Below are 26,835 nucleotides of genomic sequence, written 5' to 3' on the forward strand. Positions count from 1 at the left end.
CCCATCAGAATCTGTATATGCCAAGATTTGATAAATGAAAAGAATTTTTTTTGGGTTCAGGCTTTCTCAAACTATTATATTCCTTTTTTCTAACATTTATGTACATTTATTCATGAAATTGTCGCACTTCGTACATGGTATTGAGATATATTTTCAACGTTATTTAATACTACATTTATGCCTGTTTTCTTAAGGTCATGGTTATCAGCAATAATTACTGTTTAATACTTCTCGTTGCGTCTCTAACGCTACTGATGTCTAAACCTAGAATAATTTAGCAGTGCTTCCTAGAGAATAATAATACTTGTTGTTTGGCACATACAGCCATACACATAAATAGCATCCATCGTCATCACATTTGTCTAATACTAGAGCAGCTTTTTGATTTGGATTGTCTTTGGAGGCTTCCGCGGAAGAAATCCGTTGCTGCCGTTGAAGAATCTTCGACGTCGGTGCTGCTACCGTCGTCACCATCGACGTCGTCATTATTGTCATCATCTTCGTCGTCGTCTTCTTTATCGCAGCTGTCGGCGTTCCCAATCTGCATCTTCGGCTTAAAGACCAAATGCTGAGAGTCTTCCACTTCCGCCGCCGACGATCCTAGTCAATTGCTAGCCTCATCCGTACTGTCCGATTCGTACAGTTCCGACTGTTTCTGTATTCGGTCGCGGTGGTCCGATTGAGCCGCCGCGGCCGACGCCGCCGTAGCCCGCTGAAGGCTCTCTAGGATCTCGTCCGTATCGATAATGACGATCGGCGTGGCTCCATCCGTGAGCTGGGATCTGTTTACAGAGCAAGATGGTTCGATGAATTAGGAGATTGTTCGATTAAAGTAGAACACGAGCACCAGGAAGGCTATACCTACCGACTGTTTTGTCGCTCGTACATCTCGCGAGACACACTGCGGGTGAACGAGAATCGAGTGGACATGCTGCGGGTGAGCTTCTTCGGTGGTTTCTTGATATTGATGGCAGGAGTGACGGAAATTTGCTGGATCGTTGGGACCGGGCACTCAGCTGCCAGAGTTTCCTCGGCGAAGTTTCGAATCTCATCCCATGCGTAATCTGTAAAGTGACGAAAGAGGAAAGAAGGGATTTAATATTATTAGAAAGATTTCGAAAATACGATATGTATAGAGTATATTTATGTAAATAAAAGCGAGATAAGCGGGAATTGGCTGAGAATGCCAGGCTTGTGTGACAACGGTATTGATTATGCAAATAGGGAAGGTGACGGCAGTGGCGGCCACGTGGAAGATATCCTGTTTGACGGGTCGCGCACGTGATATCATACTGAACGTAAGTTGCATCACATTCAAAAAGTGGAAGGGGTGTTATAACGCTTGTTTACATGATGATTAAAGTTCAATTGATAAGAACCATAATCGATTTTTTATATTTTATTTTACTTAAACTGAATGCATGGTTAAGGGTGTCATAAGTTGAATAGTAATAGTTCTGTACTAGCGGACTTACCTATATGTTCTGCGGTTGCATGCTCGTATGTAACACAAAACCGAATAATGTATTTGCCTCTGACCATAGCGGGTGTCATATGGAACTTGCCGGAATGATTGATTCGTGCCAACAAATCACGATTGATTCGGTCATGGCTTCTGTAATGGATAATAGCGAATAAGTAAATTAAATTCCAATCTGAACTTTTTGTCTCGGTGAACTCACATAAGTCTGAAACAAACCAATCCAAGGTTTACATCATTACGCACTTCAAATCGTTCATCCAGTAGCACCAATGACTCGAAACGCTTGGCCAACGCTATGTGGTTCCGAATGTATTTTTGAAGTCCAACTATACCATACGACCGGAAAACGAACCACAATTTCAGCGCTCGGAAACGACGACTCAGTGGAATGCCGTAATGTCGATAATCGACTGCACTGCTATGATCGTGTTGTAAATACAGTGGGTCTACGGCGAGGGCCGATGTGAGCAGTTTGACTTCTTTAACCCACATGGCTGAACAGTCAAAGTTTGTTAACAGTAGTTTATTGGGATTTGTGTTGAACGAATCTGCGTACTCCAAACCCTTCTTGAAGTGTCGCATTTCTGGCAGAATGAATGAGTTCCCCGCATACGCTCCGTCTACATGAAACCAAATGCTGGGAACCTGCTTGCATACCTCTCCTATTTCGACAATGTTATCGAACACGCAAGCGGAAGTTGTTCCGACAGTCGCTACCACAAAGAACGGGGTCAATCCGCATTCTAAATCACGCTGAATCGCTTCCTGCAACGTATTACCTCGGAATACACCTCGATTATCAGTTTCTAGAACCCGCAGCTTTACGATCGCCATTTTAGCAGCCTTCTCAACCGAAGAATGCGCCTCTTTCGAAGCATAAGCCACCAGTTGCGGCAGGTAGACACTGTCGTGAACATCCACATTATTTCCTTTGAGCTCTTTGATGGCCCGTGCTCTAGCCGCCATCATGCAAACCAACGCGCATTCTGAAGCCGAACCCTGAAGAACGCCCCCACCAACGCTCCCAACCGTATCGCTGCGAAAGAACGCCGGTAAGTCTAGCGCTTTTGCGTACCAATCCATGACGATCGCTTCCAATTCGGTGGCAGCCGGCGACGAAGCCTGTTCGCAAACACAAACGAAACAAATAAAAATAAAAGTTTATTAGTCTCCACTCAAAAGCTGGAAAGTCCCCATTGAAGTAACTGATCATCATCGATCGATCGATCGTTCGATGCGCGTAATCAACACGCTCTGTTTCACGGTTCAGTTTGTTTGCGCGCGATCATCATCGCCGGCACGATCAGCCCCATCGTCGTGATCGATCGATCAAATATTGACTGACGCCGAACGCATTTGACGGTGACTTACCCGAGAAACCAATTGACCCGATCGCGCTGCTCAGCATGTCGCCAAGGATCGAGGGGTACGAGTTGCCCGACGGGAAGTACGCGAAGAACCGCGGGTGGTTCCAGTGGACCATATTGGGCATGATCTTCTTCTCGACGTCCTCGAGCATCCGCTTGAAGTCTTCGCCCTTCTGGGGTGCTTCATCTGGAAGGGAGAAACAGGAGGGAGGGAGTTAGCGAATTCAGAGGGGGGTGTTTGTTTTAGTTACAAGTGCAAATGCGATGATGTGTGCCGGTGAGGTGGATAGTCTATAAACTTGCCATTGGGGAGGGTTGTGATTGTTGATAATAAACAGTTTGCGGGCATGGTGATGAAAACCGAATTAAACGGAACGTTGAGGCTATAAAATTAACGATCTGACCAGAGTTCAACCTGACGAGAGGTGATTTAAACAGATTCGGGGGCCGTTCGGGCGAATCCAAATGAAGTATCGAACGTTTGGTTTCTGAATCGCAACTTTAGCTGATCATTATAATACCGGATTCAAAGAATGACTGTAGATAATCTATCTGTTAAAGTGCGTTGCATCACAGCTTCATCATTAGCGTAAAAAAGCTAGAAACTGTAATTGCGTCATCTCCGATAGTATTAGTAATTGGAAAACTAATATTTGGATTTAGTTGGCACCGATTAAGGCTCAAGACTCCGTAACTCTGTTTTGAAAATTAATGACGTTATTGCTTGTTAGTATTGGTGAGGCAACCTGTACGAAAAAGTGACGAAAATTTGAAGTGGGTGGAAATGGGGTGGTAAATGCTTGTCTGCTGCTACATAATGTTGCCAGATGCAACAAAATGTTTATTTTTGAGCATTTATGAAATATTTATTATATGGAAACTTATTTTAAATTTCTTCATACACCACTGGACTTTCAACATACAGTGTTGGGGAAAGTAGAGTAAAACATTTTGATTCTCCGAATATTTACATTTTATCCGATAAAATTTCGTCCACTGAGCAGTCGAGCACACTGAGACAGTTTCCCAAATAAATGTAAGACGAAATTAACTCTTTTTTATTCTTCATCCGCAGACTGTTTGTTTGCTGCTGCGTAAGTCTCGCGCCATCCATCCACACTTTCTTGTGCGCAGTGCAAATAGAACAGAATCGAGTTGAATTAGACTGTGGCACACAGCCTTGAAAGAGTGCATGCCACAGATACTGATTTATTAGTTCTAATCTGTAAAATGATAAGGAATAACTAAATGTATATTTGCCACCAAAACCGGCTATACATTGAGAAATTATTCTACGAAAACATTGATTGTGGGGGGAGAAAATAGTAAAAGTATGTGCTGTCGTCTGCTTGGTCGTGGCTGCTGCTGCGGCTGCCGTAGTTTTGTTTTTTTTTGACTGCATGGTAGGATGAATGGTACGGTAAAATTAAATGTCAACCATTCTCCACCCTACCAACAGAAGCTAGCATAATCTTTTCTTTTTTTCTGGTTGATTTGATTAATTCGACAATTCGCAGTAATTATTTGATTAAATAAATCTGGCAACGATGAAATGATGATTCATTTCTTGTATATGCATAAAGTTGATTGCGTGTCGACTAGCATATTCGATGTATTGTTTTGATATTTCTAAGTTGCTTTGCCGAGATTTTGTGCGCACTATTTCACCTAATGCGGTAGTGAATTTGGGTGTTCCGAATTTTGCAACATTCACAATACGGCCGTCAAATTTGTCTCTCACTTCAAATTTTTTAAAGCAGTTTTCGTTGGTTTTTCGACATGAAGTGAAGAAATTGGTGTTCAACATCAAAGACAAAAGTGAAAGTTAGGTAGTGAATTATGTTTAGTTGTGATAAAATCATGAAAACGGCGAGAAAAGAACAAGTGAAAAACTGAGTGCATGTGTATGTGTGTGTCTCGATCGTTCGGAGTTGGTGTGTGTATAATTAGCATACGAAAATTTGTCTAGGAAAAAAGCAGTTTTAAGCGCTTTTCAGTCAGTTAATTGATAATTAATTAGCTAGGTGAGTGAAAAATTCATATGAAAATACCATGAATATACGTTGACAGAGGTAAGTTGGTGAATAGCAGTGAAATATTGAATTTTGGCTAAAATTGCATTAGTATTAGTGCGAATGAGAACAAAATCATCTTCATCATCAAATTGATTACGGTTTATAGAGCCTTAATGCTAATATAGAGAAGAGCGTTGCTGAATGCAATCGGCATTCCGGTTTATAAGTCAACGATCCAAAAAAATGCTTACATTATTAAAAAGAAACAGTTATCTTAGTGTTTCTTAAGTTTTTGTAAAAATATCAAACGGGATAACGGCTGTTGTATACCACCTCATTGATCTCGCCACTCGATTGCGACTGTGGCAGGAGGCAACATTCTTGTGAAGTTTTTCTCTCAAAGTTGCGTCCGAATAGCATCATTTCGCTGAAAATCAGAATCAATGAACAGAGTCATTAAGAAATACGTCACGCTGGTTTTAGTCCTCCTCCGGCGAAACTTTTTGTTCTTCGTGTAATTAAGCAAGACGAAACTAGGGATGGTGAAGTCGGTTTCCTCGCCTATAACTGCGAACTCCATAAATGTCATAGTGCGCAACAACGTATTGAGTGATTTAATTAATTTTGGCTACATTTTGTTGGTTCTTAAATTATCATTTCTATGTTTAGATATACAATTTTGACGCTTTAATTTTCATAGAATTCTATTTTCATTTTCTTCTAGGTAAACAATCGATGGTCTGGCGTTTAAACGTTTGGTTCTGTATGATCTGGTAGATATAGTTGAGCTTATCGATTGTTTCAAAATTTTTTGGCCGTAGCACTGATTAAGTAATAAAGCAATTAAATAAATAAACTAATTAAGTAACGTTAGTAAAAAAGTCTCAAACTCTAATGCTACGTTTAGACAAGGCAAGTGAATTGAGCAAGTCCCTTATTGAATCGAACGCGAATTGTCCGTGTAAACATCTTAATTCAATTCGCTTGAACATGTTCAACTTTTGGCAAGTCAATTGAATTCAACTGAGTTGTTCAATTCACTTGCCTTGTCTAAACTTAGCATAATGCTACGTTTTGACAGGGCAAGTGAATTGAACAAGTCGCTTGAATTGAACGCGAATTGAACATCTGAACACCTTCGTTCAACTCACTTGAATGAAAAGAAAGTTGAACATGTTCAACTTTTTGGCAAGTCAATTGAATTCAACTGAGTTGTTCAATTCACTTGCCCTGTCAAAACGTAGCATAACAGTAACAGTAAACAAACAGTGATAAGTTGCCCTCAATGAGGCGTGCTGTCACCTTTATCGCAGTTATTGACGATCTTCTCCCATGCTTGTCAAACCAAGGTTTCGAAATAATCTATTTTGCGGGTGATATTGTAAAAAAGTTCGGGGCTGAATATGACAGGATTATTGAAAACAGAATGTAAGTCGTATTAAAATTTGTTGCTGTATGGTGTGATAGTTTAGATAAGTCCGTCCAAAACTACTGTTCTACCATTCACTTAAAAACGATTAAAAAATAAATATGAAAGGAACCCCAAGTAGAAAGGCATATCAACTAGCAACCCTATAACCAGAGACTGGCGGAGTGAAAAACTGACGAAATGGCAACGTATGAAAATGCATGAAATCGTTTAAATTATAGAGTAGAGTGGGGCAAGAGTGCGCGTGGGGTAAGGGGCCGTCCACAAAGTACGTCACGCCTCTAGTGGGGAGGGGGGTTCAGAGCAGCGTGACGATCCATACAAAAATTTTAGAGGTTTATTACAAAAGGGGGGACGAGGGGGGGGGGGGGGGTCGAAAATCGCCGATTTTTGCGTGACGTACTTTATGGATCTTCCCTAAGAGTACGTTTTCAATTTTGTGAAGTAATAAAAAAAGATAAACTAGCAGCACTGCATCAGTTTGACAGGTATTCTGGTCAACTATTATCATGTGTAATTGTAAACGATTTGAATAAACAACAAGGGAGATATGGAATTAGATAACTTTTTAGTCATTTTGCCAAAAATAATTGGATTTCCGCAACTAGTATTTCATTACCATATATACCAGTGGTCCCCAGCATGCTTACTATCTAGGGCCGCATAGCAATTTTGAACTGTTGGAGCGGGCCGCAGTACATTTGCATGATTTGTTTTTCATTCCATGTAGAATTTTACAGCTTAATCAAAACGATTTTTATTATGTGTTCCACATTTCAGTAACATGAGTTGTGATGAATCTTTTTCAAATTACATACTTCTCGCGTGATTTTTGAAAACGTCGTGAGTCCAAATGAGAGACTCTCTTTCATTACGCTCTCTTTTGCTAATATCTAAGCTAGTTTAAAATTTGTTGCAATATTTTCACCTCAGCACACTAGACAAAGCTATTTTCTTCAGATCGGTGCTGGAAAATCCAATGTAAATGTTAGTATGGCTTTGTAATAATCGAAAGAGAAAGTATTCAAAGAGAGCCTCTCTTTTGGACTTACGACGTTTTCAAAAATCACGCGAGACTTGTAAAAACATTATATTCCACGGGTTTTATCACCGTAGCTGACTTTTGTTGACTGACATTAACAAATTCTTTTGTGGCAGCGGACATGACACGAGAAAAATCTTTTCGCAATAAAATGTTTTTAGCATAGTTTGCAGTATATGTTCTCTATTTTCCCAAATGATCATATGTCTTCCGATTCTAATATTTTGAATTGTTGAAGGATTATTGTTCACTACACACAACAGTAAAGGATTTCTTAACTTTTTTCTACCTGTTAAAAGACTTTAAATATGCGCCTAAATGCATGGAATAAAAAACTGATAAGTTTATTTTCCTATTTGAGCACTCAAAATATTGAAATCTCCCAATTCTATGACAATGAACAGATAAAAATCAAAATTTCAAGACACCATTGATCATAACTTGTCGTGTCAAATAACAACAAACATATTTCCAAAGCCAGGTGAACTTGCCAGTAGTTTTGAATAGAAATCGAATAAATCTGAATTCCGCACTATTTTACGTGTTTCCAGATTTCCGATCAATTGAATTTTACAGAAACTCTTTATTCACCATCTAATTGAAGCATGGGAAATTTCTTGACTTTGTTAAATATTTTGAGTACCATCGTTCGAGGATTCCGTCGACAAACCAGGGGCTATTTTGGACATTTTGAAACAAAAATTATAACGTAAGTTACTAGCAAATTGCTATTATCACCATTTGGGTGTCGTGTTGATAGTTGGATGTCAACTTTCTGTTTAAAATTTGATATTTTTTTCGTTTATTTTTTTTTTGAAAATCAAAAATCCAAAGTAGCCCCCAGAGTCAACAGAAGCCTTGCACTACGGTAGTGTAAAGTACGATGATATTCAGATTATTTTCTGGAGTTAAAAATAAAGCAAATTTAAATTTTGGCAAACCCTAACTTGTATTGAAAGTTTCCTCAATTCAGAGCAGTATAGGACAACATTAGTTTGACCAGTAGTTCAACATTTAGTTCGTTTGAATCTGCGAAATAATGGACGAAGTTGCTGTTTTCATAGCCCGGGGCAATACAATCGAAGTTGGCCTACGTAACATTTATGAAGTGATAAATTATCACGCTTAGGATTAAAGGGGCGTAACTGTATTGATCGATTTCTTTAAATCAATCTTTTGAATTAATCATGATGGTGCTAAAACATCGTAATTATGTGAACTTGACAGATTCCCTGAATATAACAAAAAACTGAGCATGATGAGAAGCTTTTCGTGTCATCTAAAGCTTATCAATAAGCCACATGTAGTGTAGATTCAGAAATCCTTCGCGGGCCGCAGGAAAAGGCTTCGAGGGCCGCATGCGGCCCGCGGGCCGCACTTTGGGGATCACTGATATATACGTTCAATCAGGCAGGTGGACATTATACCCTGGGAGCTGCGGATAGAGTCGAAACGAGTGTCAAAGAATCTCCAAAGTAAGCTGTCAAAAAGTATCCATCGCATCGAGAGAGGTTTTGTGCATTTTGAGCGTAGACGAGAGAGTACACGTATAAATCAACTCATACTAAATATAGCTCATTTTCAACAAATTTCAATTTACTGGCGTCATTTTAAATATATCGACGGATTTAACATAACTGGAGGGTATGAATTAATTTAACATTCGACACGTTAATAATTACGATGCAGTAAATTGACGAAATCTTTGTAATTAATTTTATAAAGATAAACATAATGATAATCCAATGTGAGAAAATCGTAACGTGTACAGTGAACACTGGGAGGAAATTTGCGAGTTTCAAGCAAAATATCTTGAAAATTCGATTCGATCGAGTTCGCAGCTCCCAGATTATACCATTTCGATAACCTATTGTATAGAGTACTTTATGGTACAGAACACCAATCCGGTTGGTTTTCGAAGAAGTCAAACCCATTACTTGAATTATTTTTGGGACTGTGAGGTAAAAGTACGCAGGAACCGGTGGGGCAAGAGTACGCATATGATTTTTCAAGTTATGATGTCAAACCCGTATCTCCGGCCGAAATAAGACTTCTTCCAAAGAATAAAGATCCACAACTACGAAAAAATTGACAGTATTTGAAATTATCACAAGTTTTTAGGATAAGTTGAAGTAATTCGGTGTTAGAAAGGACTTAGCGAACAAAGCACTGAAGCGAAATAATGAAATTGTATTAGAACTTGTTGTTCACCTAAACATAGTACGAAAACACAATTTCATCTAAATGATAATTTCATTTAATCAAAAGGAACATTCATAAATTACGCAACGTTTAGCTGGGAGGGGTTGTGAGATGTGTGACGATCCATATAATTTTTAGAGGATTCATACAAATAGTGTAAGATAGGGGGGAAGGGGTGATGAAATAGCCAAAGTTTACGTTACGTGATTGGTGGACTTTCTTTAAGGAAAATGCCTTTGTATACGCCACGCGAAACGTGATATATATTTTTACCTCTGTAGTTTTTTTTATATATAAAAAACAATGGTTTTTCGTATGAAAGTGCACATTTTTAGGACCCCCTCCCCCTTTAAGAGTTACGTAATCTTTAAACATTCCCTAATATATGCCAATTAAACATCAATTACTTCATACGGGAGCTTGGCAGAAGGAAGGTCGTGCGATATGTGTCATCACAAATATTGCCCTCCGCTCGCTTTCAAATCGACTTCTATAAAAACATTCTTCATGCCTGCCGTATCCTAACGGAACTATCAATTCTATACTTTCGCCTCTAATGCTATCATGAACATATACGTCCAAGTTTGGAAGATGATATTAGCATTTCCATATCATCAATTAAATGTTATTAACTCTTATTTGTGTTAATATATACTTAAAGCACATGATTGGATAAATGCGTACTCTTACCCCACCCGATGCGCACTTTTATCCCACCGGTGGGGTAAGAGTGCGTTTTTAACTTGTCTTGCAATAAGGATTCTACTAAAACGAATCTCAATAATTTCAATATTTTTTCCACTGGGTAACATAAAGGAAGAGTATATGAATCATCGACACTGATTTGATATGCAGAAGCTTGCTTCATAAGGGCCACATGATCGATTGAAAACTAAGTGCGTACTCTTGCCCCACTCTACTCTACTGGCAGCACTTGAACTTTTTGCTTGCTTCTTATGGAAGCAAAAAGTAAACAAGTCGAATTGGAACCGCTTTTGACGGTTCAATTGGAAACAAGATGGCGTCTTCGCCGATCTCTTATCCTAGTATTTTTAATATCAACATTCAACATTTTAATAGCAATTTATGACAGAAACAGATACAAAATATATTAATATTATATATATATAATATATAATTAAAAATGTTTAAATGTCGTTATAGGTCTCCAAATTGTGACCAACTATCAGAATTTTTTGTTTTTTTGGACAATATTATTTTTCAAGATTATGAAATTAAACCCATTACAAAATAGGCAACATTTTCAAATTATATCAGCGTCTACATATATCTGGCTGGAAGACTTCTCTACATCCATTTCTATTGCCCACTTTTAGACAGTTCAGTGATAAGCATTTTTTGGCACTAAGAACTAAAGTTTATTGAAAAAAGTTATAAATATCACAATGTGTTAAAATTGTGTTCAGTTTTTGTTATGGTCTTCTAGTCGGGACACTTTTGAAACTTTTAAATCAAGCAAAGTATATCGGAGTTACACTTAACAGGCAGCTCAAATGGAATGCAAGAATTATCTTTGGATATGGAACCAAACATGTGGTAAGCATTGTGGCCTAAAGCCGAAGATGATTCACTGGATTTAATTCTAACTCGCAACAAATATAAAACTTTCGTAATTGATGGTTTCGATGCCAAACACCGTTCATGGAATAATGCTCAAATCAATTCCAACGGTAAAATTTTATTTAGTGATTGTTCTGCGGGATATTAGGCCGTTACAAATATTTAATTTAAATTATGTCCTACTGGTCCCCGAAAGGAAATGGAAAAAAAATCAATAAAACTCCTCGGATTTGTTAAAGAATGTTTTGAAAATCCTCAAAATTGCCCCCTCAAAATATTATTTTTGGGCAAAAAAAGGCGAGGGGAGGGAGACATAATTGTTTTTAAATATTTGTATCGGCCTTTATGATTCAATATCTCAATTTACAATTGGATAGCCCCATATAAAGGAGTAACCAAAACTACCAAAATTATAATTTTCGATTTGGGCATGTAGAATGTGATAAATACATAGCTTGTAACCTGTATTTTTTTTTTATAATCGGGGCGGTTTCGATTTATTTCGATTTTTTAGGGAGGGGTGGGGGCAGAACGTTTCTTCTGAGCTTACAATTTGGTACCGCCATCGGGGGTGACAATGGGTCTGGGGGGTGAGAATGGGTCATCGCTCTCACCAGCAGCCTGGAGGTCGGATAGCAAAATTGTTCAAAAAGGTCTCTTATATTTTAGTCTTCTTGCCCTCAGATACATTCATTCTGTTCTACAAGCATTCTAAGTACTTGAAACAGTGACCCATTCTCACCCCCATTTGACCCATTGTCACCCCCGACGACGGTACGGATGAGTTTGGCATAAAAGTGCCACTTTAATTGGTTTTCGAGAGGGACGAAAATAAAAATACAGACGAAAATACCCGCCTTAACGCTACTACATGCTGGGCTCTACATTACGGGTGGGAAGATGTGTAGTTGTGTTGGTAATCCGAGCTCGGTAAATTTTGTACTCACCCAGTGAACTTTTCGGCTTTCTTATGGCAAAATGTTCACGATTCGGTTTCCTTATGGCAACTAACCAAAACAAAGAAAAACTTTCCGTCGAAATTGAAGTATTGCACAACACAATTTCATTTTTCTCATGCAGTACTAAGATTCCGTCGTATTTATGCTGACAACACATCCCTTCATTGAAAATTTTCAACATTTTGCTCAAATTGGTTACTTCAAAAAAGTAAACAACAGCTCATTCGGTTTCTTTATGGCTAATTTTCGATGAATTTTTTCCGTTGCAACGGCAAAACACTCACCAACACTCGCAAAACACGACCGTTTGGGCCATCCGATATATGTTTTTGCCTTTCTGATGCCTTTTTTTATTTTTATTTTTTTTTCAAATTATGTGCTAGAAAGGTATCACTATCGCCAAGGTGGATTAATCTATCTGGGGTTAGAAGATAGGTTTACTGAAAATAAAGTTTAATTTATTGAACGGCTACTCAGTCTTGCACTTATTACAACGAGTTTTTTATTTACCCGACGTTTCGACACGGGGAAAATAAAGTTTTGACGAGCTTAGTAGTCATATGGTCATCGCTTCTGCATCATATGCAGGAGGTCGTGGGTTCAATTACAGGCTCGTCTCATTCCTCCTACTTTGTATTCATTCTTTATATATTTTTCATGTTCTATTTTTCCTTTTTTCTCCTTTTTCATTTCCTTTTTTTTCTACACCTTCAAGTTGACTATTTTAGCAGTAACTGCTAGAATTGAAAATGAACGGAAAGCTAGTTTCTTATATCTAATTAGAATCCCACCAATTGCTTTCTCCTACCTCACTGGCAACTCGTGAACCAAGACGAACCTCTGCCCGTCAACCTCAACCAAAACATTCTATAAAATTCCGCATGAACTAGTGGCAAGTGCAGAGGAATATTCGGCTTGCAGTGGTCGAGTGAATAGATCATCAATTCTTCCCCTTCCCTAAATTTACTTGCATTCTGACATGGTAGGCGCCAGTGTGACCTAACAAATGATATCACCAGTACTTCTGCATTGAACATGAGTGCTAGTCCCAAGCAAAACATCTGTTGTTCACTGTGCAAGAACAGATGATCTAGTCAGAATGGAGTAGCAACTACGGGCAGTCAATCAAGCTCAAGGTTTATTGAAAATGAAGTCCTAGCTTGCCTTTTTACAGCAAAAGACTGTTAGAGTGAACAGGCTGTTGGTACTGTTTGACTATTAATGCGAGAAGGTAGAGAAACCATTAGGCATATGAACATTATTTAGATAAAAATGGATAAATGATCAATAAACCATGTTGAAATATTTTTATATTTTTTTTCCCTATATGTGAGCTTTTCGTTATTTTCATGGAGCATGGCCACATAGGTTCTAGACTACAATCAAAATCTCAAAAGCTTTTGAGACGAAGCAGCATTTAGAACTTAAAGTCTTTTGCAGCAGTCTGTTAAGCATTTCCCGATGAAACAAATCCTATTCTGCCTGTGCTGTACAAGAGAGGATGATTAAACGTCAGCAAGCCTTATTAATCTTATCTCTTCTAATTCTTTTTTTTTTTTTTGTGTCTTTATTAAAGAGACTTTCAGCCCGAGGCTGGCTCGTCTCCGGTCTTCTAATTCGAAAATAATGCACCATTTTTTCTTTTTTCTTTTTTACAAAGTTAAATAAAATCTCAGAGATTTGAAACAAGCCCAATTGTATTCCATTCATTTCGTAATAATAGAAAGAATATAAGAGGTACTAAACGGATATCATTACCAATTAACTTTCAGAATCTTATGGGGGGCTCCTAATTTTCTTAAACGCGGGACTTAGACCCCCTTCGTTCCACCCCAACGCAAATGCAAATTTCGAAAATGATACACCAGATAATACATGATGACCAGATTAGAATACGAATCCAGTAATCTTCTGCATAACCTGATTATCGATTTGTAGCCACGTGTCCTACCCTTACCAATAAACTACTAAAACCCCAACCCAACCCAAGTCCAGATTTGAAATTCTGATTAAAATTTCAGGTTTAAAATAGGAAGATCGGCATCGTATAGAATTCTTGGGGATCAATTACAATAACCCACTGAACTGTAATGTGACTGAAGGGTTCAACGTTCAACTATTTTGTTCAGAGAAATTTGGATTTCCATGCTTCCACAAATAATCAACAATTTTAATATTGATCGCATAACATAATTATGATTGATCATTGCACTTCAAAAGTAACGGCTAAAATGTAGAATTGTATCATTTAGGGGAAAATTGGGTTAAACCGACAGCTTAATCTACTATACAGCTCCCCAATCTATGAAGCTTTCCGGTCTAGAAATTTCATACAAGCATAATTTGGCTCTTTGTGCATCAGTCCATGAGTTCTCACGACAATATTATTCTCGATAGAATTCGATTTCTGATGAAAACGTGAACAGTCTACTTTTAAACACACCAAGTCGGAAAGGATTCGAACATTAAAACAATTTCAAATGAAGTTACAACATAATTGAAAATGTTTATTAACAATCTTTTAGATTATTTATGCTTGAAATTCATGTTTAGGGGTCACTCATAAGCGATGGTTGACCAAAATTCTTTATATTTAAAACCATCACCGCGTTTTATATTTTCTTTAGTTTCTTCAATGGTTTGTATGAAACATATATAAAGTATATGAATGTTAGTAACAAATTTACATACTAATGTAAATAATCTTTTGATCTACATTTCATTTGTATTATTCAAATAAGTTGTTTATAACAGCGATTTAAAGTTAATTGCGTATGGTGTAAGAAATAAAAATGGCCAGTTTCGTAGGAGATAAACTTCATGTTAAAAGGGGTGAAAATGGATCAAGAAAAGTTTTTCTAGCGGTTGTGTAGCCGATTATCATTGATGACTTAATATTACCCCTTAGACCTAGACCCACGCCTTATGATGATTATACATAACATAATCAATCTCTGGGCCCTCCTTAGCCGTGCGGTAAGATGCGCGGCTACAAAGCAAGACCATGCTGAGGGTGGCTGGGTTCGATTCCCGGTGCCGGTCTAGAAATTTTTCGGATTGGAAATTGTCTCGCCTTCCCTGGGCATAAAAATATCATCGTGTTAGCCTCATGATATACGAATGCAGAAATGGTAACCTTGGCTTAGAATCCTCGCAGTTAATAACTGTGGAAGTGCTTAATGAACACTAAGCTGCGAGGCGACAATGTCCCAGTGGGGGATGTAATGCCAACGAAGAAGAATCAATCTCTGACTTAGTTATATTATCCGGCTATTGCTACCTCGTTTCTTCAATACTTGAATTATATTATGCGAATGATAAGTCTTGTAAAGTCTTGTGATTCGAAGGCAGGTGTCGAACTTACCCCAATTGATAACATTTCTTTTTTTTTTTTTTTTTTAACTAAATTTATTTGCTAATTATCTAATACATGCATTCATCTCTTAGACTAGGTGTTCCGTGTTTTCTTAACACTATCATCCTTATTTGCTATGTTACTTTTTAGTTATTATTAATACATTTCAATTGCCTCTGGCAGAATTTTTCCTCTGGTTGAATTGAACCATGTAGGAATTACAATCTTTTCAACTTAAACTAAACTTAACCTATTTTATACTAAGGATACAAGGAGCTAATCGTTGCAATAGAAGATTGCAACGATTTTTGTCTAAAATTGAAATTATTTTGTTGGACATTTGTTGCAATGTCTCAATATTAGAAATTCTATGAAGTTCATTGGTACTATACCACGGAGGCAACTTCAGAATCATTTTCAAAATTTTATTTTGAATCCTCTGGAGTGCCTTCTTTCTGGTATTGCAGCAACTAGTCCATATTGGCACAGCATACAACATGGCAGGTCTAAAATTTGTTTGTAAATCAAAAGTTTGTTCTTAAGACAAAGTTTTGATTTTCTGTTTATAAGTGGATATAGACACTTAATATATTTGTTACATTTGGCTTGAAGGCCTTCAATGTGATTTTTAAAAGTTAATTTTTGATCTAGCAGAAGTCCTAAATATTTAGCTTCGCTAGACCAATTAATTGGAACCCCATTCATAGTGACAATATGTCTGCTAGAAGGTTTCAAATAAGATGCTCTCGGCTTATGTGGGAAAATTATAAGCTGAGTTTTGGAAGCATTCCAGTGAAATTTTTCATTTTCGCAAGTAAGTGGAGAAAATATCCAAACTTTTTTGCAATCTACTACAAATGACACGAAGGCTCCGCCCTTTGGCTGAGAGACCTGTGTCATCTGCAAACAAAGATTTTTGACACCCTGGTGGTAAATCAGGTAAGTCAGAAGTAAAAATGTTATACAATATAGGCCCCAGTCTGCTGCCCTGGGGGCCACCAGCCCTTACAGGTAATCTATCAGATTTAGAATTCTGATAGTTTACCTGCAGTGAGCGATCTGATAAATAATTTTGGATCAGTTTAATGATGTACAGAGGAAAATTAAAATTCATCAATTTTACAATCAAACCTTCATGCCAAACACTGTCAAATGCTTTCTCTATATCAAGAAGAGCAATTCCAGTCGAATATCCTTCAGATTTGTTGAGCCGAATTAAGTTCGTAACTCTTAATAACTGATGGGTGGTTGAATGCCCATGGCGAAAACCAAATTGTTCATCAGCAAAAATAGAATTGTCATTAATATGAACCATCATTCTATTTAAAATAATCTTTTCAAACAGTTTGCTTATTGAAGAAAGCAAACTGATTGGGCGATAACTAGAAGCCTCAGCTGGATTTTTGTCCGGCTTCAAAATTGGAACAACTTTGGCGTTTTTCCATTTATCTGGGAAGTATGCCAATTGAAAACATTTGTTAAATAAATTAACCAAAAAGGATAAAGAGCTCTCAGGAAGTTTTTTGATAAGTATGTAGAAAATACCATCATCACCCGGGGCTTTCATATTTTTAAATTTTCTAGTAATAGATCTCACTTCATCCAAATTAGTTCCCAACGAAGGGTCAAAAACATTCTCTTGATTGAGAATGTCTTCGAAGCTCCGTGTAACCTGATCCTCAATTGGACTAGTGAGACCTAGACTAAAATTATGGGCACTCTCAAACTGCTGAGCAAGTTTTTGAGCCTTTTCGCCATTTGTTAATAAAATTTTATTTCCCTCTTTAAGCGCTGGAATTGGCTTTTGAGGTTTTTTAAGAATTTTTGTTAATTTCAAAAGTGTTTCGAACTGTGATCCAACCTTGAGACATTATTCTCAAAGTTGGTATTTCTCAGAATAGCGAAACATTTTGAATTTCATTTTGCAAATCCCGCCAAATAACTTTCAACGCGGGATCGCGAGTTCTTTGGTATTGCCTTCTTCTCACATTTTTAAGACGGATCAGTAGCTGAAGATCGTCGTCAATAATAATGGAGTTGAATTTAGTTTCACATTTAGGAATTGCAATGCCTCTGGCTTCGACAATTAAATTTGTCAAAGATACGAGAGCATTATCAATATCACTTTTGGTATCGAGAGGAATATCAACATCAAAATTCCTATCGACATACGTTTTATAATCCCAATCAGCTCTATGATAATTAAAAGTAGAGCTGATTGGATTATAAATGGCTTCTTGTGAGATTTCAAATGTCACAGGAAGATGATCAGAGTCAAAGTCAGCATGAGTTACCAATTGGCCACACAGCTGACTTGAATCCGTTAAAACTAAATCAATTGTAGAAGGATTTCGACTGGAAGAAAAACAAGTTGGTCCATTGGGATATTGAATAGTATAATATCCTGCAGAACAATCTTCAAATAAAATTTTACCATTGGAATTGCTTTGAGCATTATTCCATGAACGGTGTTTGGCATTGAAGTCACCAATTACGAAGAATTTTGATTTGTTGCGAGTCAGAATTTGAAGATCAGCTTTCAACAAATTCTTTTGCTGCCCATTGCATTGAAAAGGCAAGTAGGCTGCAATGAAGGAAAATTGTCCAAAATTTGTTTCAACAGAAACTCCCAAGGTTTCAAAAACTTTGGTTTCGAATGAAGAAAATAATTTGTGTTTGATACGTCTATTAATGACGATGGCGACCCCACCACAGGCGCTGTCAAGACGATCATTTCTGTAGATAAAATAGTTTGGATCTCTTTTAATGGAGAGTCCTGGTTTTAAATACGTTTCAGTTATAATGGCAATATGCACATTATGAACTGAAAGGAAGTTGAATAATTCATCTTCCTTACCCTTTAGAGAGCGGGCATTCCAATTTAGAACTTTCACACAATTATTTGGATCCATTGAAACGGAGTCCGATAACAATTTTTTGTGTGTACTTTATACCAACCTGAACAGCTTCAGGAATGGTATTTGCTTTGAACATTGCATCAATCATGTGATGCAATTGTTCAGTTAAAAAATCAAAATCGGAAGCAGTCATGCTACCTGAATCGGCAACATGACCGTTATTTTCCGTTGGGACATGGGTATAAACCTCATTTTGAGAAGAGAAATTTTGTCTACCAGCAGCGATGTTTGCATACGTAGGTACAAAATTGGAATTTACTGAAGTGCTTGCTACCCGTTGACGAGCGGCAAAATTTGTTTGTGAATTGTGGTGGGTATGAATTGCTCGACCGGTAACCGGTTTCGAAATTTGAGCGTTTGAAAAATTTCTACCCGTCGAATCTGGGATCCGATTGAATTTCCCGTCATCAATTTTGCACGGGAATTCAAAACTTTTTGCGTAAAGGGCATTCCCAGAAATTGGATTTATGATTGCCCCCACAATTTGCACATTTAAATTTATTGAATCTTCTCTCACAGGACATGCGTCCTTGGCGTGAGAGGTTCCACCACAAATCATGCATTTGGCATCCATGTGGCAGTGTTTGGTGCCATGACCGCTCTTTTGGCACGTACGGCACTGGGTGGGGTTTTGGGAATTGCCGCCAGACCTGCGGAAATGTGCCCATGTAACACGGACAGGAGGCATAATACAGGCCTTTTCCAACTTTTCATATTATTTAGTTCACTTTTGTTAAAATGAACTAAATAAAATTCTTGAGAAATGCCCCTCTGGGAAGTACCAGAGTGGGAGTTCTTTGTCATCTTAATTACTTGGACTGGTGAAAATCCAAGTAATTGAGAAATTTCAATTTTAATCTCATCCAGTGATTTGTCATCAGTGGGGAGACCTTTCAAGACGACTTTGAACAATCGCTCAGTTTTGTCGTCGTATGTGAAGAATTTATGGCGCTTCTCAGTTAAATACTGAAGAAGACGTTTGCGATCGTCAAAGGATCCCGGCAAAACGCGGCAGTCACCCTTCCTAGCAATCTGAAATGAAACCTTGATCCCCTGAAGGTTACTCAAAATCTCATTCCTAAAGCCAGAAAACTCGGCAACAGATACCACAATCGGCGGAATCCTTTTTCGCTTTTTCGCATGAATCGAATCACCTGGGCTAGATTCGATTTGCTCAATATCATCATTAATCAAATCGAACTGATTGCTCAGTTCGATAGGAGAAAAATTATTTCCGACATTAGAGTTTGAAGGAATATCTGAATTCTCCAGCTTCCTTCTATTTTTTCCGCGCTTTGGCAGGACGGTCTTGAAACCTTGTTTCTTTGAAGGAAGTGGAGAATTCAAAGACTCCCCCTTCCTCTTGTTTTTATTAATACTCATTGCTGAGCGTGGAGACGTGACCTTCTAAGAGGTTTTTTCCCAGAACGGTGTCCCTGCAGGATTACCACCGCTTGTCGGAATTTTACTTCCGCAAACGGGTCCAACGTAAAACGAAGGCACGGGTCCTTGCAAAGATCGTAACGGGATCAGTGGGTACAAATAGCGCTAAGAAGCACCGTTGAAATTAAAATAGCTTCGGGTAGTATTAAAAACTTCCTTCCGCAAAGAGAGAAAGAACCGCACAGCACGAAAGCACGATGCGGTCATCCAATTGATAACATAATAATGTTGAACTATGTGGATGTTTATAATGAGAAGAGTTTACTATTTTACCACAAAATATACAAAATGATGTTCTATTATGGATCAGAGATGGATTGCACACTGAAATCAACAAATTATTGTCGAATAAGCTTATACACCGATACCAAAATTTTAGATAACTCATCTTGCCAATGGTGATCAATGCTATTTTCGGTTTATTTCGACTGTTAAGCGTCTCTGTCAAAATGATTAGAAATACAAGAAATCGAAAGTTTATTCAAGGTGTGTCAAGATTCTGTCACATCTTCTTCTTCTTCTTCTTCTTATTGGCATTACATCCCCACTAGAGTGGGGCGTCATGGTCATTTTTTCAAATCAATGGTTTTTCGAAGCCATTCTGGGTCCTGAACAACTGTGCAGAATTTGGGACCGATTGGTTGCTTCCTCGCTTTCCGCATTGCGTTTGAAGTTTGTATGGAAATTAGTATGGGAGAACGTATATTTTTGCATTTCTAGTACTATAGGTTTCAGTTCATCGTAAACCAAGTGGCACATTACGTTAAAGTATAACCCAAAGGATGCCGAAAAACTTTGCTGAAGAAGGCACGTTGCTGGAACGTCCACGAAAAAAGTTATAACGCTTCGAAGATTGAGTGTTCAAACCATATGCAAAAAATCATTTATTCTGCCAGCACTGCCGAACTACGTGGAGCAATAATTTAACTGAGTGTTATTTCAAAATTATTGATTTTATAGGACTTTGGAGCTAATGGTAGATATTCGGAATGATTTCACAAAGTAAAAATTTCGACTAGAAGGAAAATGGGTTTTGCCCTCTGACAATTACAGGTTGTCCGGTAGTGCTGGCAGAAACATTGATTTCTTGCATATGGTTTAAGCAATCAATTTTCGAAACGTAATAACATTTTTTGTAGACCTTCCAGCTGCGTACCTTCTTCGGCAAAGTCTTTCGGCATCTTCCAGGCTATATGCTAACGTATTGAGTCACGTGATTGATGATGAATTGAAGCCGCTAAGAGCAAAAATGTAAAAAAGAACGTTTTCCCATACTAATCTCTATGTAAACTTAAAACGCGATGCGGCATGCGAGGTCGCAACCAATCGAGCCCATATTTTGCACAGTTGATTGGGGTCCCAAAACGATTCAGAAAAACCTTGATCTCACTTGATCGGACGAAGTTTTCGTTTTTCCATACAACTGCGCCCCATTCTAATCCCCACACTGGGACAGAGCCGCAGCTTAGTGTTCATTAAGCACTTCCACAGTTATTAACCGCGAGGTTTCTAAGCCAAGTTACCATTTTTGCATTCGTATATCATGAGGCTAACATGATGATACTTTTAGGCCCAGGGAAGTCAAGACAATTTCCAATTCGAAAATTGTATAGACCGGCACCGGGAATCGAACCCAGCCACTCTCAGCATGGTCTTGCTTTGTAGCCGCGCGTCTTACCGCACTTCCCCCTAATGTCTTGTATATTTACGAGAAATTTAATATCACTAATAGGTGAATTAATTCGTTTTTTGTAGCAATCATAACCCTTGCGTTACCAAACCCCTTTCAAAAACAAAAAAAAAGTCATTTTGCTGGAACATTTTTGTTTTTCAATATTTTACTTCGTAACTTTCATTAGTAACTTAAGAAATCGAATTTATTCTTATTTTATTGTTTTCATTGATCTCCAGCATTGACGACTTGTTTCCGGTGTAATTCCGGATTTGATGGTTTGGCTTAAATTCACAATGTTTCAGTTTCACAGAATAGAATGTCAAAGCTTTGGAAATCAAGAAGTTTGATGTGCCAAATATAGGTGCTTGTTTGATTCCAAATATTGGCTTCCCGGATCCTTCATCCACGAAGTACAAAACTGTCAGTTTGATATGTTGTACCACTTCCCGGTACACTCGTAAATCGATCTCAATCAATTTAGTTGCAAGAGCATGTAGCATTTGGCACATTTTTCTAAAAATGTAATGTACCTACAGGTTTATGAACTGCTATCTTGTTTAACATTGAAAGAATCATAATTGAATCCTCAAGCCCTCATACGCGAGAAAATTCGGTTGCGATTCTGCGATTGCGAGTTTTTCATGCAATTCTTTTCCGGTATTCTCACGCCTATGAATCAAATCCGGGATTGTTTCAAGTATCGTAGTTCGATTTTTCATGTGTGAAAGTAATCTCACAATGGTAACTTCCAGGGGCTACTTTAGGCATTCAATACAGTGCGATGCATGAGGCGCATAATATGATAGAAAATCATTTAGATTAGGACCTTGTTTTTAGAATGTTCGAAGCATTTTTGTCATTTAAAATTCAGAACACTCACATCTATGACTGTGACAGTCATTGCATTTCACTGAAAATACATAATGACATCATGTGGGTCAAGTGATAATTTCGCGTGATCCTCTGATTATGTATGGTAAATTTTAATATATCTCATCAACTGTGATACGGATAAAGCTACGTTCAGAATGACTCACATTAGTGTACCGGAATCGAACTGTTAATTACCACTTAAGTAATTCACACTCCACACATAATCAATCGTACACGTTGCGGGATTGTCCTCGTGGTAAGTGTGAAAAGATGATGATCGTGATGATGCATCGCAGTCCCAAATGTCGCAACCACCATCCTTCACGGCCTATTCTTCCAAAGCGAATGTACGATATCTGTTTTGCAAAATTCACCAAAAACAAATTGTACTATGATAGTGGGGATTGGTCTGCGCTGAGTACACGAAGGTAAATATTGAGCATAAACGTGGAAAGGTGCAAATCGTTTGGCAAAATACGGGGATATTTATCATTGCCAGTCGCTAAACCAATATCTCGTAAACTCTTTCCGATCGTTCTTTTTTTTTCAAAACATCCTGCAGTAAAAAATAGCCACTTCGGTTTACGATGGTGTCATCTATCATCATTGTACTGATTGTGAGCAAGTGATTTTTTTCACGAGTTAACTAACCTTTCCCATAGTATTTTTTTGTACACATTTTTTCATAAGTTTTTACATAAATTTAAAAAAGTAGGTGCCACTGTAAACTTGCTTAAAACAGATCATTCTTTAAAAAAATGTGTTTAGCTTTATTTAGAATTATCTCATACGTCATTATTTTAGAGTACAAACCATTATTGCATGCGATGTTTCTTACACATTTTTCATCTTTCAGTTGGACGTCTGTACTCTGTGGTTGCAGTTTGAACATTCGAATCGATACCCTTGACACAGTTTTCTAATTTCTACTAAATTCCCGTTCTCTAACTGGAACCAAAGAAGTGCAGCTAAACTGCAAAAGGGCACGGCCTAACCGGATTAGGTGGGTTGGCGAATGTTAATCCTGGTTTTCGCGTCCACGCGGAGCAAAGTGACGTCCGAGCTGCAGTTCAATTGTATGCCTGGTGACCTCTCGCCAGTCCAAGAATAAGGAGGCGTGCGAATACGACGATCACACGAGCGCGTGATGTTGTTTATTTTTAAAAATCGTTGCATGGTGAGTTATAGCCATTGACTATTATAACCATGCTAGTGCGACTATCGCGCCCTAGGACGCAGGGATTATTGGGAGCCGGAAATGGGACAACGGTGGCGGCCGACTGTCGTCATCGGCGGTGGCGATGAGTTACGATCAATTCCGTCCCGAAAAGACTAATTATCGGCTTGACAACGTTTGCGCAGTAGCCAGTAAATCTGCCAATATTCTCCTCCTCCCGGAGAACAAGCGTTCTTACTTCGATAAGAGAAGCTTGGATTTACGAGACAAGTGTTAATTAACTGAACGAAGGCGGCGTAGTGTCAGTTAAGCTGAGTCAATTGACAGAACAAACAATCAATCTGCAATATTTTGAAGCAGAATGTTTTAGGGTAAACGTCATGTAGCAAAATTAAAAGTCGTTGTTGAGGAACATTGCGAAATTATCAGCGCTGCAAAATCTCAATTCTTGGAATTCTCCTAGATATATATATTTTTTTACTTAATTAATCTCAGCAAATTTTGGATAACTCATCGGCTTAATTGTGCTGATCGGGTTGTTTTCCGAGTAACAAGTAGGTAGGGGGAGAAAATACCTAGGGGGCTGGGTGTAATATGGACACCTTAAGGAAACGCGTCATTTTCACATGGAAAACGTTGTAATATTGGGGACCAAACCACTTTCGTGAATCTTAAACTGAAGCACTAAGGTGGCTTGAAGTTATTTTGTGGGAAACAAACAGATTTTGTGATTTTTAGGACAATGAAAAGCAGGATGAAAAAATCCCGGTTTAAAAGTATGCGGGTGAGATGGACATAGTGTGTGGGTAGTCCGTCCATATTACGTATGTTAAGAAATTAAACTTAAAACAGTGAATTTAGTTGATGAATTGTATGCATAGGCTAAGCATCTATAAAATGTGCCTATGTAAATAAAAAATGTTGGATAATAATTAATATATTTGTAACTTACAATAAATATACTTAAAAGCATGTTACATCGATAAAAATCATATGAAAATGCCATTGGTCTGAACAAAACTTGGAAATTAGAATTTTCTAATAAATGCTTGGCCTTTTTAGAGGTAAATAATACAAACTTTGAAAAATAAAATTTCGGTGGAAAAATGTATGATGAAGTACATATTACCCACACCAGAACGTGCCCGTTTTACCCCACCATGATCCAATTTCTTTAAAAATTCTCAAAAAAATCTTGAGAGAAATTATCAATTCAACGCATGCATAATTTTTGAATAGTCTAAGTTTGAGATCCTCGGGGATCATGCGGATTAGTTTTAAAAGCTGCTAAATACTGCTCATCAAAAATTACATCACCATGGCATTTCAGCCATAGTTTACAATAGATCATTATCAACAGAATAGTTTTTATTATTTGAATGTAGTAAAACATGTCGTACTCATAATTTGAAACAAGCACTTGATAGAGTGCCAAATTTGTAACGATTTAGCTCAAACGAGACCCCTGTCCGTTTTACTCACCCTGTCCGTTTTAACCCCACCTCTCCTAACTACAAATGTCACTATTCCAAGTCATACGAATAAAAATCCTATGTTATGAAATTACAAGTCTTCTATTGATATTCTCAAAATAAACAGTTTATTTAAATAATTATTAACTTTAACTATTTAATTTCGTTGAAAAACGTTATCAATACTCTAACATGCCTACAAATGAATTAGTCGAATCGAATGATTCGGTTTTTAGTTCTAAATGAGTAAATAGATTTTTCGCTAAGATGCTTAAAAAATAAATCATGAGTACTAAATACTGTATAAAACTATAACATTCAAAAACTATAACAATAACTTCGAAAGTAGAGTATACAAAACCAAATTGAAATAATTTTAGGACTGATGAAATGTGAATCTTAATTCAAACATTATGAATGTCTGAACTGCTAATTGATTTTTCTTTGAGGCGTTCGATTTTTCTTGGAAAATTTTGAATTGAGTTTGGTGGTAAATTAAAGTCACACGATCAATAATAGGTTGATTACGTATAAAAAGAATTCTGTGTAAGATAATTGATTCCAATGAGCATTTCGATATTTTAACTAGTTATCCGATATGAATCTCACTCGACTTTCAACATATCCTATGACCGAACCTTTTGAGCAATAAACGATTGGAATGCTTCATGCATAATCGGAACTATTCCAGGAACATATTCCGAAAACCTATTTTCAACTCTGCAGTGACTAGTATCACATGCATGATCCAATCGATGTAAACAATTGATCCCTTTATGGCTGCAATTATAAACATCCAATTTAACACGATGCAGTGCATCGCTCTTACCTGGTAACAAGTGGCGCAAAAATCCGGGATCAACCGTTGGGGCCACATCCCTGCACTCGATGGTCTTCCCGTAGTCGCAGATGTAGTCGATCATCCGCTTGCCGTGCACGCGAAACTCTTCGGTATTCATCTTCTCCGCCTTGGTAACGCACTGCACTGCAGAATCTGGCTCGTGGCCTCACTTTGTCTCAATGGTCCAGTGGTTATTTGAAATTCCACTACCCAAACCCCGGTCGCTTGGTTGCTTATTATTTTGGGCAGTTAACGTAAATACTGGCGCTTTGTTTAGCTCAATCACCGTGGCAATAAATCACGAATCACTAAATTTCTTCTCACATAAAGAACAGAACGCGGTTCGTTAATTTTCTGTTCAACAATTTCCCGCGCACTTTCACTCAACCAAACAAACAGCTCTGACTATTACGATTCTTGATATCTTAACGTCTTTGAAAACCCTGAATCTTGGAAACGCTTCTTCTCTCACCCTGATGTTGAATTAAGTTCAGATGTTGTCTCTTGCATGGCGCGTACTCGAATGACTACCGGTTGAGCCGAGAGAAAGCTTTTTATCCAAACCCCAAACGCGTTGGTGACGGCAACTCGCGAAAATTGAATGTTCATTCGCACTGGTTCTGTGGGGGGGCCAGCGGGCGCGTTCGCGCCAGCGCCAATAACGCGTGAAGAGGTGTGCACGCGATTGACCAGCATGGGGGCTTCTCCCGGACGAAAGCGAAGCCGCCGAATGAACATCGCGTCGCCGCTCGCACGCACATCAGTCGAATCGTGGCGCTCTCGATTGGTTGATTCGCAGTTCAGAGTGAAAGAGTAGATGACCGCGTAATTCAGTCAACTTGTTGCATCAAGGATAATTAGCTAGGAGTCGATTGCATCCTTATCGCATCATCTTTTGAATATTTTTCGGTTTTAGATAACTACCTTGACATTTTTCTTAGTTAGTTTAGTCAAATTGCTGTAGTTTAGTTTCTCTAATAAAATAAGAGAACTAACTTTTTTA

At 38.0% G+C, this 26,835-nt stretch overlaps 2 protein-coding genes across 2 annotated transcripts in view; one reads left to right on the plus strand and one right to left on the minus strand.

The window, feature by feature from the left end:
* LOC134217922 (uncharacterized) overlaps nucleotides 1-26,835 on the plus strand; it is a 200,068-nt gene that overhangs the window by 13,499 nt on the left and 159,734 nt on the right. The gene's annotated exons all lie outside the window — the stretch shown is intronic.
* LOC134217929 (aromatic-L-amino-acid decarboxylase) lies at nucleotides 90-26,342 on the minus strand. The gene is made up of 6 exons (XM_062696777.1): nucleotides 25,821-26,342; nucleotides 2,829-3,037; nucleotides 1,683-2,605; nucleotides 1,476-1,615; nucleotides 866-1,064; nucleotides 90-782 (listed from the first exon to the last, which is right to left on the minus strand). Exons 1-6 carry the CDS (start codon nucleotides 25,948-25,950, stop codon nucleotides 605-607), a joined length of 1,779 nt encoding a protein of 592 aa, XP_062552761.1. The 5' UTR covers nucleotides 25,951-26,342; the 3' UTR covers nucleotides 90-604.

This window comes from Armigeres subalbatus, chromosome 2, assembly GCF_024139115.2.
Source record: "Armigeres subalbatus isolate Guangzhou_Male chromosome 2, GZ_Asu_2, whole genome shotgun sequence".
Taxonomy (NCBI): domain Eukaryota; kingdom Metazoa; phylum Arthropoda; class Insecta; order Diptera; family Culicidae; genus Armigeres; species Armigeres subalbatus.